Here is a 15,190-nt window from a genome sequence, read left to right as displayed (position 1 = left end):
CATTTCTTTGTAACTTAAATGGGAACTGCATCTTGTCTCTGCCTTAGATCAATATGTGTCATTAATGATCTTTGTGGACTTTGAGGGGGGAGGGGGGGGGATAGAGGGGCTCACACCAGAACCATATGCATACATGTATAGACAGTATATGTATGGTTGTGCTCCGTACTCTTCTTCTCTCCTTATAGGCTTTAAGAGATTTTCACGTTGTTTCTCCACAGCGACCCTTACTGGGAGAGGCCTGCTAATGCCAGCTCCTGTTCTGCCTCTAGGCCCAAGACACTCCACCTTGGAGGAGGGCAACAACATACCTCATCGCCATGGTAATTCCATCCCTTTCCCCCTTCCTTCCTTTCTCTGCCCTCCCTTCTTCCTTCTGGACAGGGGCATACCAGGGCACAGCTCAGCTGCCACACATACTTTTACAATACAAGCGAACTCTCTCTCTGGTCTGGTTAGAGAGAGAACATGGTTAAGGATGCCGGCTTGTGCATAAAATGACATAACTCCACTTTACTTAACCCAAAATGTAGGCCTAGATGCACTTGGGTGTTGCTATACTTTTTTCAATGTTGGCTTCTGTAGTTTTTAAATGTGGTCAAATTAGAAAGTTCATGGTCGCTTTTGAGCAACACATAATGACATGTATAATTAAAAATCCCCCAGGAAGCTGTGCTGTAATGTTCTTTATTTTTTATTTATTTAAGTCATTTTGCTTTTTTATGTAATTTTGCTTTTTTTTTAATGTCATTTGTGATACTGAGTTAATAGATCTAAGGGGAGTTAGCTATGTTTCTTCTACAGTAGGTAACCACAGTTGAAATGAAGGATCCCTCTCTTCCTTTGCCAGCCAAAGACAATACAGTATGTAGACAGTCATGCTCTTATTGAAGCTGTGTCTCCGAGCTGATCAACAATACACCTCTCAGAGAAACACTGACTGTCCCTTTATAACGCAGGGGAGCCTGTTCTGTGCTATCAAACTGGGGACGATACAAGGCTTCGTAGTGGTCAGTGGCATTGTGGGAAGTCAACTTGTGACGCATTCCGTATTCCACTGAGGCTACGTCTCGACGTCTAGCTGGCTTACAGCTTCATGAGGACATCTTTTCATTTGTAGTAAGAGAGCCAGGCTTACACATTAGGAAATGAACATGGAGCATAATTCCTCTAGCTCTCAGATGGATTCCATCCCTCTCTCCCTCTGACGTACAGCACAGGGGCGACGGCAGGATTACTGTCGGCCTGAATAAAGGGGATTTATGTAACGCTTTGGAGAAAAAAACACTTCTTAATAGGTCATTACAGTCTGTGTTTATGATTAGCCTACTCTCAGGCCTAGACCCCTTTATGTGCTGTCTCACACACGCACGCACGCACACACACACGCGCGCGTGCGCGCACACACACACACACACACACACACACACACAGGCAGTATACTGAGGGTCCAGATGAATACTGCCTACCTCGGCCTTTACTTTCTTCAGCTACTCACTTTCTCTATTTGTCTATTGAGAGTAGTGGTTCAACTCAGCACTAGCAATACGGCTTCTTAGCCAGGCTAAGTAGTGGCCAAATTTCAGCTGAGATGAAGAGGAACACTGTGTGTGTGTGTTGCTTTAAAGTTGTGTATACTATGTGGTAGGGAGCTAGGTTTAGATGGGTTTTTCTATGCTGATGAAGCTAGGCCCCATTCTGCCACCATGATTAGTTTAAACGGTGCCTGAATGTACGGGCCGGACAGCGTGTGTGTGTTGTAAGCGGTTTGCAGCACAGGGTGAAATTGAGATAAATGGCTGTGGGTGAGAAGGATGGCCACTTCTTCCCCGAGCAGGGCCGAGCAGGGCTGTAGCGGCCCAGGTTCCCCCAGCACACCTGTCTCTTCTCGTTTACCAAGCGCTCTGAGGTGAGCTAGCAGTCCGCTCCACTTGCCCCTGATCCCCGTCTCAGTAACCCCCGCCCCCCGCCCCCCCGCCCCCACCCCCTTACTCCTTATGTGCTGCTTTACACACACACACACAAACACCCCTTGCCCCTAGATAACAGCACACAAGGATTGAGCTGTATACCTTGATGAGGTGTGGGAAGATCAGGGTGAGTCTCTCACTGTCTGTGTCTCAGTACACATCACCATTAATACACTACTATACAGTTAGGGCTAAGGAGCATCAATGTTAGCCCTTAGCCTAGGAGTAGATTGCTGTACATGAGAAGGTAGAGATGGAGCTGTCTAGTTTATTCTATTGATGGTGCATAAATGAAGCATTTATAGGTACAGTATACAGTTATTCATTATTACATCCCATTCAGAATGGTCCTTGGTCTCCAATTTTCTGTTTGCCTGTTTTCACCTGACAGACAAGGGCCCACAGTATGATATAACCGGCTACCTCTTCCTCCGTCGTGTTTTAACGCCATGTCTGTCCTAACCCCAGCTCTAGAAACCAACCTTCTGTTGTGTAAGACCCAAGTGAAGCTACCGATTAGAGTAGGAGAAAGAGCAAGACAGGCCTGCAGACTGGAGTTTTATATACCGTGTGGCAGGTGGCCTGCTTTGCCTAAGGAATCTCTTTAGGGCATGACAAGCTCTGAAAACACATAAATCCTTCCTCCTCCCCTCCCCTCTTCCTCCCCTCTTCCTCTCCCTCTCTCTTATCTCACGTTGCCATTGCCATGGGGATTCTTTATGCATGCAGCTGCAAAACTTCCATACTCCAGGTATAAAACTCGAACATAGCAGCTGTTCCTTTACCCCCAAAGCAAATATAAAAGGAGACTTGAGAACCAAGTCTGAAATAGCTTTCTAGGTGGGAGAGTGGAAGTGGAACTTTAGCCAGAGCATGTCAGGAACCAAGCTGTGTGTGTCTGTTTGTGTGTGTTTAAGTGGTGCCTTTAGACACTTGTCTTTTGTCAGGGGGGGGGGGGATTAGGGTGAGAGGTCATAGGTCAAGGTCAGAACATCCTGATCTGCCAGTCTGCCTGTCTGTCTCATGCCAGGTGGGCTGAGGCTCCAGACAGATACCACAAGTCAGCCAAGGAGTTAGTGAGTGAGGGATGGCCGAAATGAGAGAGTGATAGTGAGATTAAAGGAGAGAAAGGAGATTGAGTGTTAACAGGAGTCACTAATGTGGGTGCGGATTATGTTAGGGACCCAAGGAGGCAGTGGCTCTCTTAAAACACTCCAGACTTAAACATACTCTTCTCAGTATGAGCATGCTTCTTTATACCTGAAAATACAAATGCAGAAGGAATTGTCATCAAACTGAATAAGTTGTCAATTAATTGAAATGCTTGTATATAGTATACAATATGTATTGTATGTATGTTAATATCACTTTATAAAATAGATATAACACGCCACTAAACAGCTCTTGTACAGCATACATTTCAAGACCAATTACAAAGAATGACCCGACAAAACATCATTATAGGTTCATGATATGTAGCTTCGTCACATCCTTAAAGGCCCGGTGCAGTCAAAAACAAAAAAAATGATGTGTTTTATATATATTTCCACGCTATAAGGTTGGAATAATAATGTGAAATTGTGAAAATTATGATAATGCCCTTTAAGTGTAAGCTGGAGTTTTGGCTTTACATAGTGACATCACCATGCAGTAAATTAGTTAATAGTCCAATAAGAAAGAGACTTCCAAACTTTTTTCTGTTTTTCCCTTTGCCTAGTAGCTATTTTGGTTTCATTTTGACCTTTTTAATTGAAAACAATCACAGTAAGGTACTTAATTGTTACCCAGAATTGATTTGATATTGAGATGAAAACGGCTGCATTGGACCTTTAAGTGTGTGTCTCAGCATGCTCAGGTTGGCCCTCTTGGCAGCCATTGAAGCAGCAGGAGTAGAAGCTATATGACACATTGGCAAGGGTAGTCAGGGAGGCTCAAGGCAGGGTGTTCAACCATGTTTGTATTGATTTGGGATGACTATATTATGTTAGCTGTGTGTGTTGCCTCCCAAGTTCACCTTTCTACCTCCAAGTGTTTGGGATGTGTTTCTCTCCTTCCTCTTCCTCTATATTCCAGAGTGGTGGTATGAGCGTGCTCTCCCTGTCTGATGCCTTGTGAACATTGCATGAGCTTGCTCCTGGTATATGGTAGCTACTACTGTATGACTTTGTTGCAACTTTCTCCCTTTGATGTTCTTTTTTTCCCTCCTTCTTTTCTGACCTACTTTTTCCTCAGATTGTAAAACTATATGGATTCTTTTACTGTTTTTTAGATGCCTACCATTCAATTATTTAAACTGCTTTCTTTTCATTTTTTTCTCTCCCTTCATCCACCTGTTTCTTTCTTTGTCTGCTGCCTGTCTTTTAATAATGTATTGTATAGATTTCCTGAAGTTGTAGTCTGAGGTACTTCTGAAGAGACCTGGGTTCAAATAGTATCCGTTTTCTTTCAAATCATTTTTTGCTGTTTACTTGAGTCTGTCTGGAGTGCACAGGTGAGAGGCGTTGCACTTTCTGGGATTATTCTATTGGTTCTATTGCACCAGGCAAGTCCAATCAAGTATAGTTGAAGTGTTCAAAATAAAACATTTTCTTACTTGAAATATAACTGCTGTGTCCACCTGTTGTAATGGTGATTATTTTACTAAGATATTTAATACAATCAACTGACTGATTTATGATGGGTTTGATTTTCACCTACTCTAAGTGTACCTACAGTACTCCACTTCAAGATAATTCTGTTGCCTCAGGCCATTTCCACTAAGCTACACTCTGCTCCGCCCCACAGGAGCCTGTTATAGGCACACAAAGTACTGAATATAAACAAGTTTTATATTCAATTACGTCTAGACCAGTGAATAAATGACCTAAATAATTAAACATATTTGTTAGGAAAAATGGTATATATTCAATTTAGGAAGAAAAAATATTTCAATGAAAAAGATACTTGGGTCTAAATTCCGTCATGCTAGTTAAAAGCCTACCTACTGTAGTATAGCCCTGTTGCTATATCATTCCTTTACACTCTGTGCAGGAGAAGAGGATTAAGGCAGAATTTGTAATTTACAGGGGGGGGGGGTTTGTTGAGAAAATTAAGATCAAAGTCAAATTAAGTTCATACAGGTGCATGTAATGTGTAATTTGTGAGCCCCGGAGCAATAACATTCTTTGAATGTGGCGTTGCGGCCGTCTTCAGATGTGGACTAGCTGTAATTACACAGCTGTTGCCGCGGTAGCGTGATTGACACATGTATTTGGCAGAAACCATGAGCTGCGTTTGGTAACATTTCAGACATAATTAATTGATTCATATGCCTGTAAGGTTTTTCTAAAGTATTAACGAGATAAGATTAAAAAGGCATAGAACCTTGCCTTGATGTTAGGCATCAGAGCTGGGTGTTATTAACTCGCCAGTGCAGTCATGAGGCTGGAGCTTTTGACCGTAGTGGGAAACTTTCATTTGTTCATTTTTTAAACTTTTTCTTTGTGTGGTTTAGAAACATACCTGTGTGAGAACTATTCAAAGGCTAGTTTGCTTGATATATGGGGTTCGTCATTCAGAAAAAGAGCAATGTTGGTACACACACACACACACACACATACACACACACACACACACACACACACACACACACACACACACACACACACACACACACACACACACACACACACACCTGCACACACACACACCTGCGCACACACACACACACACACACACACACACCCGCACACACCTGCACATCTATGTATATACTTACGTAAATAAGGTATTTTAATACATTTGCAAACATTTCTAAAAACCTGTTTTTGCTTTGTCATTATGGGGTATTGTGTGTAGATTGATGAGGATTTTTTGTTTTTGAATTCATTTTAGAATAAGGCTGTAACGTAACAAAATGTAGAAAAGGGGAAGGGGTCTGAATACTTTCCGAACGCACTGTATGTGTTCTGGCAGCTCCTGACAGCTAGTCACCTTGCAGGTCGCTCCTGCTCATTGGTCCATGAATAAACATGTCTGCTAGTCCTGCATGGCGCTCTGTGAAACCCGGGCTGACTCTGTGTAATGGCCTCTCCAGCCTCCGAGACCAGCCAGGACCACTTCCTCTATCATGCAGAGCGTCACAGCAATATGGGTTGTGTCAGAACCACACCACTCTCTTACGGCTCTGGTCAAAAGAAGTGCACTATATAGGGAATATGGCACCATTAGTGATGCAGCCAGAGAGGCTCTGCTTGCGATTATCCAAAGCAATCTAGGTTTATTAATGCTGCTTTGGTTAGACATCGAACACATCTAGCGTCTCTACGTCTCTACGTTTCTACGTCGCTACGTTTCTACGTCGCTACGTCTCTACGTTTCTACGTCTCTACGTTTCTACGTTTTGCTCCATGTTCTGCTCGGCGCTGTAAACAGCCAAACTTGTTTGAAAACATTCCGCTTTAATAGTCCTTGTTGTCAAACAGTCACTGTTCAAGTACATAGCATGGCTTCAAGACACTGAGGAGATCCATTTTGACAGCTCTACACTGTAGTTGCATGATAATACACTTAGCATATCAAGTAGGACTAGATGTAACGTTATATGGTGAAAGAGGTCTCAATATAATCAATACACGGTCTTCTGAGGATGGGCGCTCATATTAAAATATGCAGAGCATTTCTAAGTGCGTCAGGTTTAGAGAGGGGAAGAAGGAAAGTGTCATCCCAACCATGACAGAATGATTTGATGTCTATGAAATGCAGAATGCAGCCAGCTATGTCAAAACATTATTTCCCATGCACTGGCTGTTTGCTTTGCTTTTGGCTTGACTGTTGGACTTGATGTAATTATATGTCAATCTCAGTAACCAAATCACTAGCTACATCAGATCTCGTGCATGGAAAGTGCAGAGGAGGAGGAGGGGCTAGTCAAATCAAAAACAGAGGATGCAGCAGTGTTGACACAATTGGCAATTTTGTGTTTTTGCAGGAATTGATGAAGCATATCAATCTGGTGCATGCTGATGCAGTGGATCCTCAAAAGTGTCGTCCTCCCTCCCTCCCTTCCTCCACATTCACCTTTACAGTACAGTTTCAGTTGATTTGGAACATCAACTTCTTGTTACCCAGTAAGCTTGGTGAGAACAGTTTCCACCGAACCCAGTCAACTCAAGTCTACCGATGTAATAGCTAGTACAGTACAGTAGTGATGGATTTGTACCACAATTACGGTGTAGCAGGAGAAAGCCACTCAAGGAGGGATCCGATGATGGTCAATCATTAGTTCACCTGGCTGTGATGAATGATGTGTTCTACTGTACAGTATTAGAAACAGATGACCTCAACTTCTTTACTTTCTTTCATGGCCTTAAAAACAGCTACTGAATGAAAACGAACAGGGGAAAAAACCTAGCCTATTGTCTCTCTGTGCTGTAGGCTACCTTCCATTTAACTGAGAGGAGAGGAGCTGAAAGGAGGGGATAGGAGAGAAGAGGAAAGGAAAGGAAAGGAAAGGAGAGAAGAGAAAAGGTGATGAGAAGAGTGGAGAGGAAAGATTTTAGGAGAGGAGAGGCCTGTATATACTAACGCAGTATACAGTAATTGAACATTACCTCAGGCTACACTAGCCCAGTAGTATCCAGTATCCAACGCGGTGAAGACATTAGTTACCCCTGTCTAGCAGGAAGCCAACATTCTGTCTGAGCTCCAATTAAAAGTTAGACATCAGCTTGTTACTATGATGATTAAAGTTACAGCAACTTCAGAGCAGTTTCAATTCCCAGTGCATTATCACTGTAAGGTGAATACATTCAGACCGCTTACAGGACCTGTGCCTTACAGGACTTTTCAGTCATGTTCATTATCATTAATAAAGCATTTTATAAGTGATCTAAAGCATTATCCATAGCGATCTCTGTGGCTTTGACTTTTATTGGAATTTGGTATTTAACCTTTTACTGCAGTGGGCTAAATCAGGGTCGCCCAACTTCAGTGCCCGACCTCACTAATGCTCTTGTGGCTGAACGGAAGCAAGTCCCTGCAGCAATGTTCCAACATCTAGTGGAAAGCCTTCCCAGAAGAGTGAAGGCTGTTGTATCAGCAAAGGAGGGACCAACTCCATATTAATGGCCATGATTTTGGAGTGAGATGTTCGACGAGCAGGTGTCCACATACCTTTGGTCATGTAGTTTACTAAAACATTTTACAGAAAATATTATTCATGTAGGAATGTTATTTGAACAATAATAGGTATTTTGAGTTACATATTCATATGAACTCAGATCGCCATGTCAGTAGCTCCGTTTAGAATAAGAAGGGAGCGAGGCGATTTATCTTGTTATTGATAATGTTGGCTTCCTAAGCTTGTATCGTTCTAGAATACAGTCATTTGTATATCAATACTATCATCAATCTCATAGGTATTTGTTAGGAGTGTTTTGTGAAGGGAGTGTAATGTATTGTCTGGTAGTAAATGTAAAAGTCAGCAGAGTAAGCTTGGTTGAAAGATTCAACTGTGAAAGCGTTTCTTAGATTGCTTCTGCTATCAGCTGAACTCTATCACGGTGGAAGAGCGGCGCTATAGACATGGTGCATTTATAGGCCTTTACTTCCCATGTGTCCACTCACACAATCACTATCGCTCATAGTTCCCCCCCTCCCCCCCCAGGCAATTTCCCCTGTTAAGGTTCCACTTTTTAGACGCTGCCGTTCTCTATGTCGGCCCAGAGCGAGATGAACTGTCTGAGTATGTTTAACTCTTCGGCCGTGAACCTTTGAATGATGAAGTTTTATAGATAGTTTTAATGATCAGTCATAAACAGCGGAAGAGTTAGTTATATCATCCTGACTGCTTTTAACAGTAATTGAAAGCTAAATAGGCTGGTGTTAAGGGATACGATTTACGACCTAGGCCATGGTACCCTTTGAATATGAGAATTCTCTTTTTGTTATTCATCGGAAGTTGTGACACACAAAAGACAGCGAAAATACTTTTATTCATTACAACATTTGTAGAGCAAAGAATATTGCCATTCACATAGAAATGACTAAATGGTATGAAGTGGTATGTCCACATGCTACAGTGTCTGTCGGGGGGGGGGGGGGGGTCCCTGTGTCTCTATAAAGGCTACCTACTATGTGCATACTATCTCTGTATGTAGACACTCTGATCCACACCAGTCTCACCTGCCTCTGTCTGTCTCTCAGCCAACCCTGCACAGGCATGCCTGCTGCCTCTCACTCTAAACCTGTGTCTCTCCCAGCCAGCCTATCAACTCAAGTCCAAGCTATCAGATTAGAATGGTCCATTTCTCAGTCTCCATCCAGTCACTCTCTCTCCATGTATTTCCACTCGGCCGGCAGTTAGCAGGGATTGTTTTCAGTTTTGCTGTTTCTCCCACACCTAAATATAGCATTCATATTTACCACGGCCGCTTAATTTGACTTCTTAATCGTATTTGGACCCGACGGGCTCTAAACATGGAGCGGGCCACCTGTCTCACACATTAGAAGAGTTCCAGGGGACAGATGGGAAGATAAGAATGCTTGTCCTTGGATAAACACGTTCTAGAACTGACGGGCCACGGTACCGGGCAGAGACAGTTTCTGACCTGGCTAGCCAATCCATCACTTATAGCATACATAACGTGTCCCAAATGTCACCCTATTCCCTATATAGTGCACTATTCCCTATATAGCGTACTCTGGTCAAAAGTAGTGCACGGGGTAGGGAATAGGGTGCCATTTGGGATGCAGGTAGGCCTATGTGATTGACTGTATGCATGACTTCTCTGGGCCATTAGTTGTTTTCTGAAGGTTGTTTTCTGATGATATTAGAAATGTCCTAAGGGCGATTCCACGGTAACAGAGTGATGCTGAGACCAAGATTTTTCACTTTAAAATATATCCCAAACAAAAACCAATGATTGCAAAGTTAAACAAACCATACAACTGTGTACACAAACACATACAACTCTATCTCCACTGTTCTTCAAGTAAATGTGTTTTTGTAAAGTTTTCAGTGGAAATTGATAAAAGCAGTTGTATGGTTTGTTTAAATCTGCAGTCATTGGTTTTTGTTTGGGATACATTTTAAAGTGAAGTCTCAGCGTCACTCTGTTACCGTGGAAACGCCCCTAATTAAGCTGTAACGTACAGTAGAGTGGTGAAAAATATGATATTTTTAGATCCCATGAAATAAGCAATATCACATTTACAACTTCATTAATAATTCCCACGCACACGGTTGTCCGATGTTAAAAGCTTATGTCAGACCCGGCTACTTGGTGTTCGCCAAAGCATAAGGAACCGTTATGTAAACGCTGGCGTCAGTTACTACCTCTGAGCTGAATCGTTGGGAGCTTAACAGTGACTGACAAGAAGCTCCCTTTTCCCACACCTCCCCACCTTCCCTTCATTATTTCTCCTCCGCCTCATGATCTGCGGCTTTCTTAATTGTCCGTGATAGTCTTTAAAAATACAATGGCATAATTACTCTCTCCCGTGTCAGATTAGAAGTTCTCGTTAGAGCCTCCTAAAGTAACTTCCTTCAATGAAGCTGAGGAGATAAATGCACTGAACACCAGGCAGATACTGTGCCAGTCTTACAGTCATAGGCTATCATCATCTAATACACGGGATTATGTAAATAGGCATTTACATACAATATACATGTATATTAACAAACTCCTATACCCATCTCATTGTCCTCATGCACTTTCATGTATTTCACTGTTCTTTGGTATGACTTAATATGTAGTCTTGGGAATGTAGAATTCTAGCCTTAGAATTGATACATTCTAGCATTCTACCCATAGAATTGATATGTTCTAGAATTCTAGCCTTAGAATTGATACATTCTAGCATTCTAGCCTTAGAATTGATACATTCTAGCATTCTAGCCTTAGAATTGATACATTCTGGAATTCTAGCCTTAGAATCGATACTTACTAGCATTCTATCCTTAGAATTAATACATTCTAGCATTCTAGCCTTAGAATTGATAGATTCTAGAATGAATTCTAGTGTTAAAATGGATGAACATTTAAGTTCTGTAATGAATGACCTGTATTGGCTCTGGTGTTTGGCATCCTTCCCAGTACTTCCACCATGCCTGTGATTCCTGTCTGTGTGTCAGATCCAGTAGTCTTCCTTACTAATACAAGCATACAGTCATGCTTGAAAAACAACAATGGGACTTTTTACAAATCATATACCGTTCTGTATCTAGCGATATATTTTATGGCTTGCAAAATAGTGATGATACAGTCAATATTATGAATAGGCCCTGAAAGTGTAGCTAGCGTTGGGACAATATGAATTCTGATCAGGAGTTTAGATAACTGACTTTCCATGGTCTTTTATCATTCCCCAAGCAGATCTGCTGTTGTCTTCCGCAATGTTTTATGAGCACATTATACAAATTACACTTGCAACAAACACCATAAATTACGTGTATCTCAGGCTCACAAACACACTGTAGCTTGGTGATGCACAGATAAATAACACAACAATGAGTGGAAGGATTTCATTGGTACAGGGTAGAGGTGGCATTTCACTACATAAACTAATCTTGTACAGTCATTTCTGCTTTCTAAAGTCCCTGCCCGTCTGTTTGTCTATGTTTGTTGTTCTTGGTAACCCTATGATCAGAATGGAGACATAAAGCAAAAATACTGCCAGAGTAATTTCACAAGCATGCGGGACAGACAGCCAGACCTCATGTCTGTGAAGATCTGGCATCAGACAACTTTAGTAGAGCGAGAGCGTTGTCTGGGGTGCATTTGTTAAGATGATAATTGTTTGTTTATCATCATGAGTCAGTAGTCTGTATATTGAGGCCTCAGACTTTCAGAGAGAAGCCGATCTGTGATGAGATATCCCACTGGGCACAGGCGTCAGTTCAACGTCTAGTTTTGATTTACGGTTGGTTGAGTTGTCAGCTAACGTAAATTCAACGGGAAAGCATCAAAATATTTCACCATGTCATTAGATTTAGGTGAAATCAAATCCAGTGAGTATTCCACGACGATTCAAAGTCGTCACATTTCATTTGGGGTTTGAAATGACGTGGAAGCAACGTTGATTCAACAAGTTTTTGCCCAGTGGGATTTGTCTTGTTGCTGAAGTGCTCCTCTTCTTCCCATTTCTTTCTACATGTTCTTTCTTCTGTCTGGTCCTATCGTTTTTCTAAACAGTGATTATCATCAGAAGCACCACCACAGTCGAACTCAGAGCTTGTAGCGAATCAAGGCAACCCGACAGAGCCACCACACTACTGCATCATACATCAATTATTCAAACGCTATTGCTTTGTACAAGCAAGCTCTCTGGTGGAGATAGAGAGGAGAGCGGGATAGAGAGAGGGGCCTCTTCCTCTGCCTCTGCACAGCCAATTACTTCAAAATGTTTAGTTCATTTATTATTGAAGGCGTAAATCTTGTACAGGTTGTCGGCAGCTGACCCTGTGAGGAGTCTATTGTAACCTGCTTTGATCACACTCCGATAGGCTCCACTAGGCTGGCACGGAGCTGCCCTTCCAGCTGTGGCATCCAGCATCCATGTGCAGGGAGCCAGAGGAGGGGTAGGGAGGACTGCTGAGTGCTGGGAGGGCTCAGGGTAGCACCAGCCTCTCCACTTTAAGGATCCAAGTGGGTACTTATACTCAACAAAAATGTTAACGCAACATGCAACAATTTCAAAGATGTTAATGAGTTACAGTTCATGTAAGGAAATCAGTCAATTTAAATAAATGCATTAGGCCCTAATCTATGGATTTCACATGACTGGGAATACAGATATGCATCTGTTGGTCACAGACACCTTTAAAGAAAGTAGGAGCGTGGATCAGAAAAACTGTCAGAATCTGGTGTGACCAACATTTGCCTCATGCAGCGCGACACATCTCCTTCGCATAGAGTTGATCAGGCTGTTGACTGTGGCCTGTGGAATGTTGTCCCACTCCTCTTCAATGGCTGTGCAAAGTTGCTGGATGTTGGCGGGAACTGGAACACGCTTATACACGTTGGTCCAGAGCATCCCAAAAATGCTCAATGGGTGACATGTCTGGTGAGAATGCAGGTCATGAAAAAACTGGGATATTTAAGCTTCCAGGAATTGTGTACAGATCATTGCGACATGAGGCCGTGCATTATCATGCTGAAATGGTGGCGGATGAATGGCACGACAATGGGCCTCAGGATCTCGTCACGGTATCTCTGTGCATTCAAATTGCGTTCGATAAAATGCAATTATGTTCGTTGTCCGTAGCTTGTGCCTGCTCATACCATAACCGCTCGCCCACATAACGCCATACACGCTGTCTGCCATCTGCCCGGTACAGTTGAAACCGGGATTCATCTGTGAAGAGCACACTTCATCAGTGTGCCAGTGACCATCGACGGTGAGCATTTTCCAACTGAAGTCGGTAATGACTCCGAACTGCAGTCAGGTCAAGACCCTGGTGAGGACGACAAGAACGCACGCAGATGAGCTTCCCTGAGACGGTTTCTGACAGTTTGTGCAGAAATTCTTTGGTTGTACAAACCCACAGTTTCATCAGCTGTCCAGGTGACTGGTCTCAGACAATGCCACAGGTGAATAAGCCGGAGGTGGAGGTCCTGGGCAGGCTTGGTTAAGTGTGGTCTGCGGTTGTGAAGCCAGTTGGACGTACTGCCAAATTCTCTAAACGACGTTGGAGTTCGGCTTATGGTAGAGAAATTAACATTCAATTCTCTGGTAACAGCTCTGGTGGACATTCCTGCAGTCAGCATGTCAGGACATTTCTGCAGTCAGCATGCCAAATGCACGCTCCCTCAAAACTTGAGACATCTGTGGCATTGTGTTGTGACAGAACTGCACATTTTAGAGTGGCCTTTTATTGTCCCCTGCACAAGGTGCACCTGTGTAATGATCATGATTTTTAGTCACCTTCTTGATATGCCACACGATTCTTGGCAAAGGAGAAATTCTCAGTGATGTAAACAGAGATGTAAACAAATGTATGTAGCAAATTTGAGAGAAATACGCTTTTTGTGCATATGGAACATTTCTGGTTTCTTTTATTTCAGCTCATGAAACAAGGGACCAACACTTTCCATGTTGCGTTTATATTTTTGTTCAGTGTAGTTTGTGAGGAAGGCTAGCGATGCTGCTCTTGGTTCCCACCCCACCATCCCAACCCTACAGTAGGTCTCAGTGCAGGGTGGCCCTGATATGCTCACCATGCTGCTTGTTGTCAGGGCGATGGCTGCAGAGTGGCGGCGGGGCCTCACATGTGACTCTGGGTTCACCCCTGGCCTGTAGTGTACAGCGTGGAGATGTAATGTAATATCAGCTTGTACAGACTTGGCCTAGAGATACAGGAAGTGTAGCCTTGTAGCCAATGACCTGTACAGCCTTAGTTTTAAGATGTTGGAGAAGTAGCCATACAGGAAAGCAGTTTGGACTGTGGAGAGATAAGGCTAATAAAGTTCACAGCCCATGTTGAGGATACTGCAGAGAGAAGGGGACATTGTGATAGTGAGAGGATACTTACTCTATTGTACATACTGTATTAAAAATATGCTACTGTCACAGCTACAAGGCTACTTCCTTTTTATTCCTCTCTTATATTCAGTCTCCTTAATAAGTAAAGTAGCATCATAAATATTATATTGAACTTCAGAAGCGCGGGGACTCAGTCTGCCATATTAAAGCCTGTCTGAGTTATGGATTACATTTGCCTAAGTAATAACCTGAGTATATGTACTATGTCAAGTATCATTATTAAAAATGCACTCTTTGATTTAGTTTTCTAAAGACATTTACTGTATGTTTGTGAGTGAGTTTACCCCTACTACATCTTTAAATCACAATAATGTTATCAGACCTGATTTTCACCGATTTTCACCGCAAAAAGCCCCCCAAAATTCATTAACAGCGATTTAGCGGTTCAATTGAATGCTGCTTTTCCTATAAATGGGGTTTAGAGAGGCGCAGGGGGCTGTCACGGGAGAGATCTCGCTCTCTGTCTCCTCCGTTTTGGTTGGTGGCCAGTGAGGAGAGGAGTAAGCTGTCTCAAGGATACAGGGCCGGGATAGAGAGAGAGGGGGAGAGAGAAAAGAGAGAGATGCTGGCTCAAGTAATTGTGTGGCTCCCAGGTGATGAGGGCTTTTATGCCATTAACAGTGTCTATCCCTGCTCACAGTGTGCCAAGTCTTTAACAAGGGACTGCTGCTAATTTCAGAGCTAATATTGAGCCG

General features: G+C 42.8%; 1 protein-coding gene across 5 annotated transcripts in view; it reads left to right on the top strand.

Moving 5' to 3' along the window:
• The window catches only part of LOC110497688 (neuronal PAS domain-containing protein 3), a 390,976-nt gene that overhangs the window by 85,667 nt on the left and 290,119 nt on the right, over positions 1–15,190 (top strand). For all 5 annotated transcript variants that reach the window (XM_036954672.1, XM_036954671.1, XM_036954670.1 and 2 more), the window contains one exon: positions 222–323. In XM_036954672.1, coding sequence (XP_036810567.1) covers positions 222–323 — 102 coding nt within the window. The remainder of the gene's footprint in view (positions 1–221; positions 324–15,190) is intronic.

The sequence above is a fragment of the Oncorhynchus mykiss genome, chromosome 19, assembly GCF_013265735.2.
Source record: "Oncorhynchus mykiss isolate Arlee chromosome 19, USDA_OmykA_1.1, whole genome shotgun sequence".
Taxonomy (NCBI): Eukaryota; Metazoa; Chordata; class Actinopteri; order Salmoniformes; family Salmonidae; genus Oncorhynchus; species Oncorhynchus mykiss.
The sequence above is the reverse complement of the archived record's forward strand: the minus strand, read 5'-3'. Positions and strand labels throughout refer to the sequence as shown.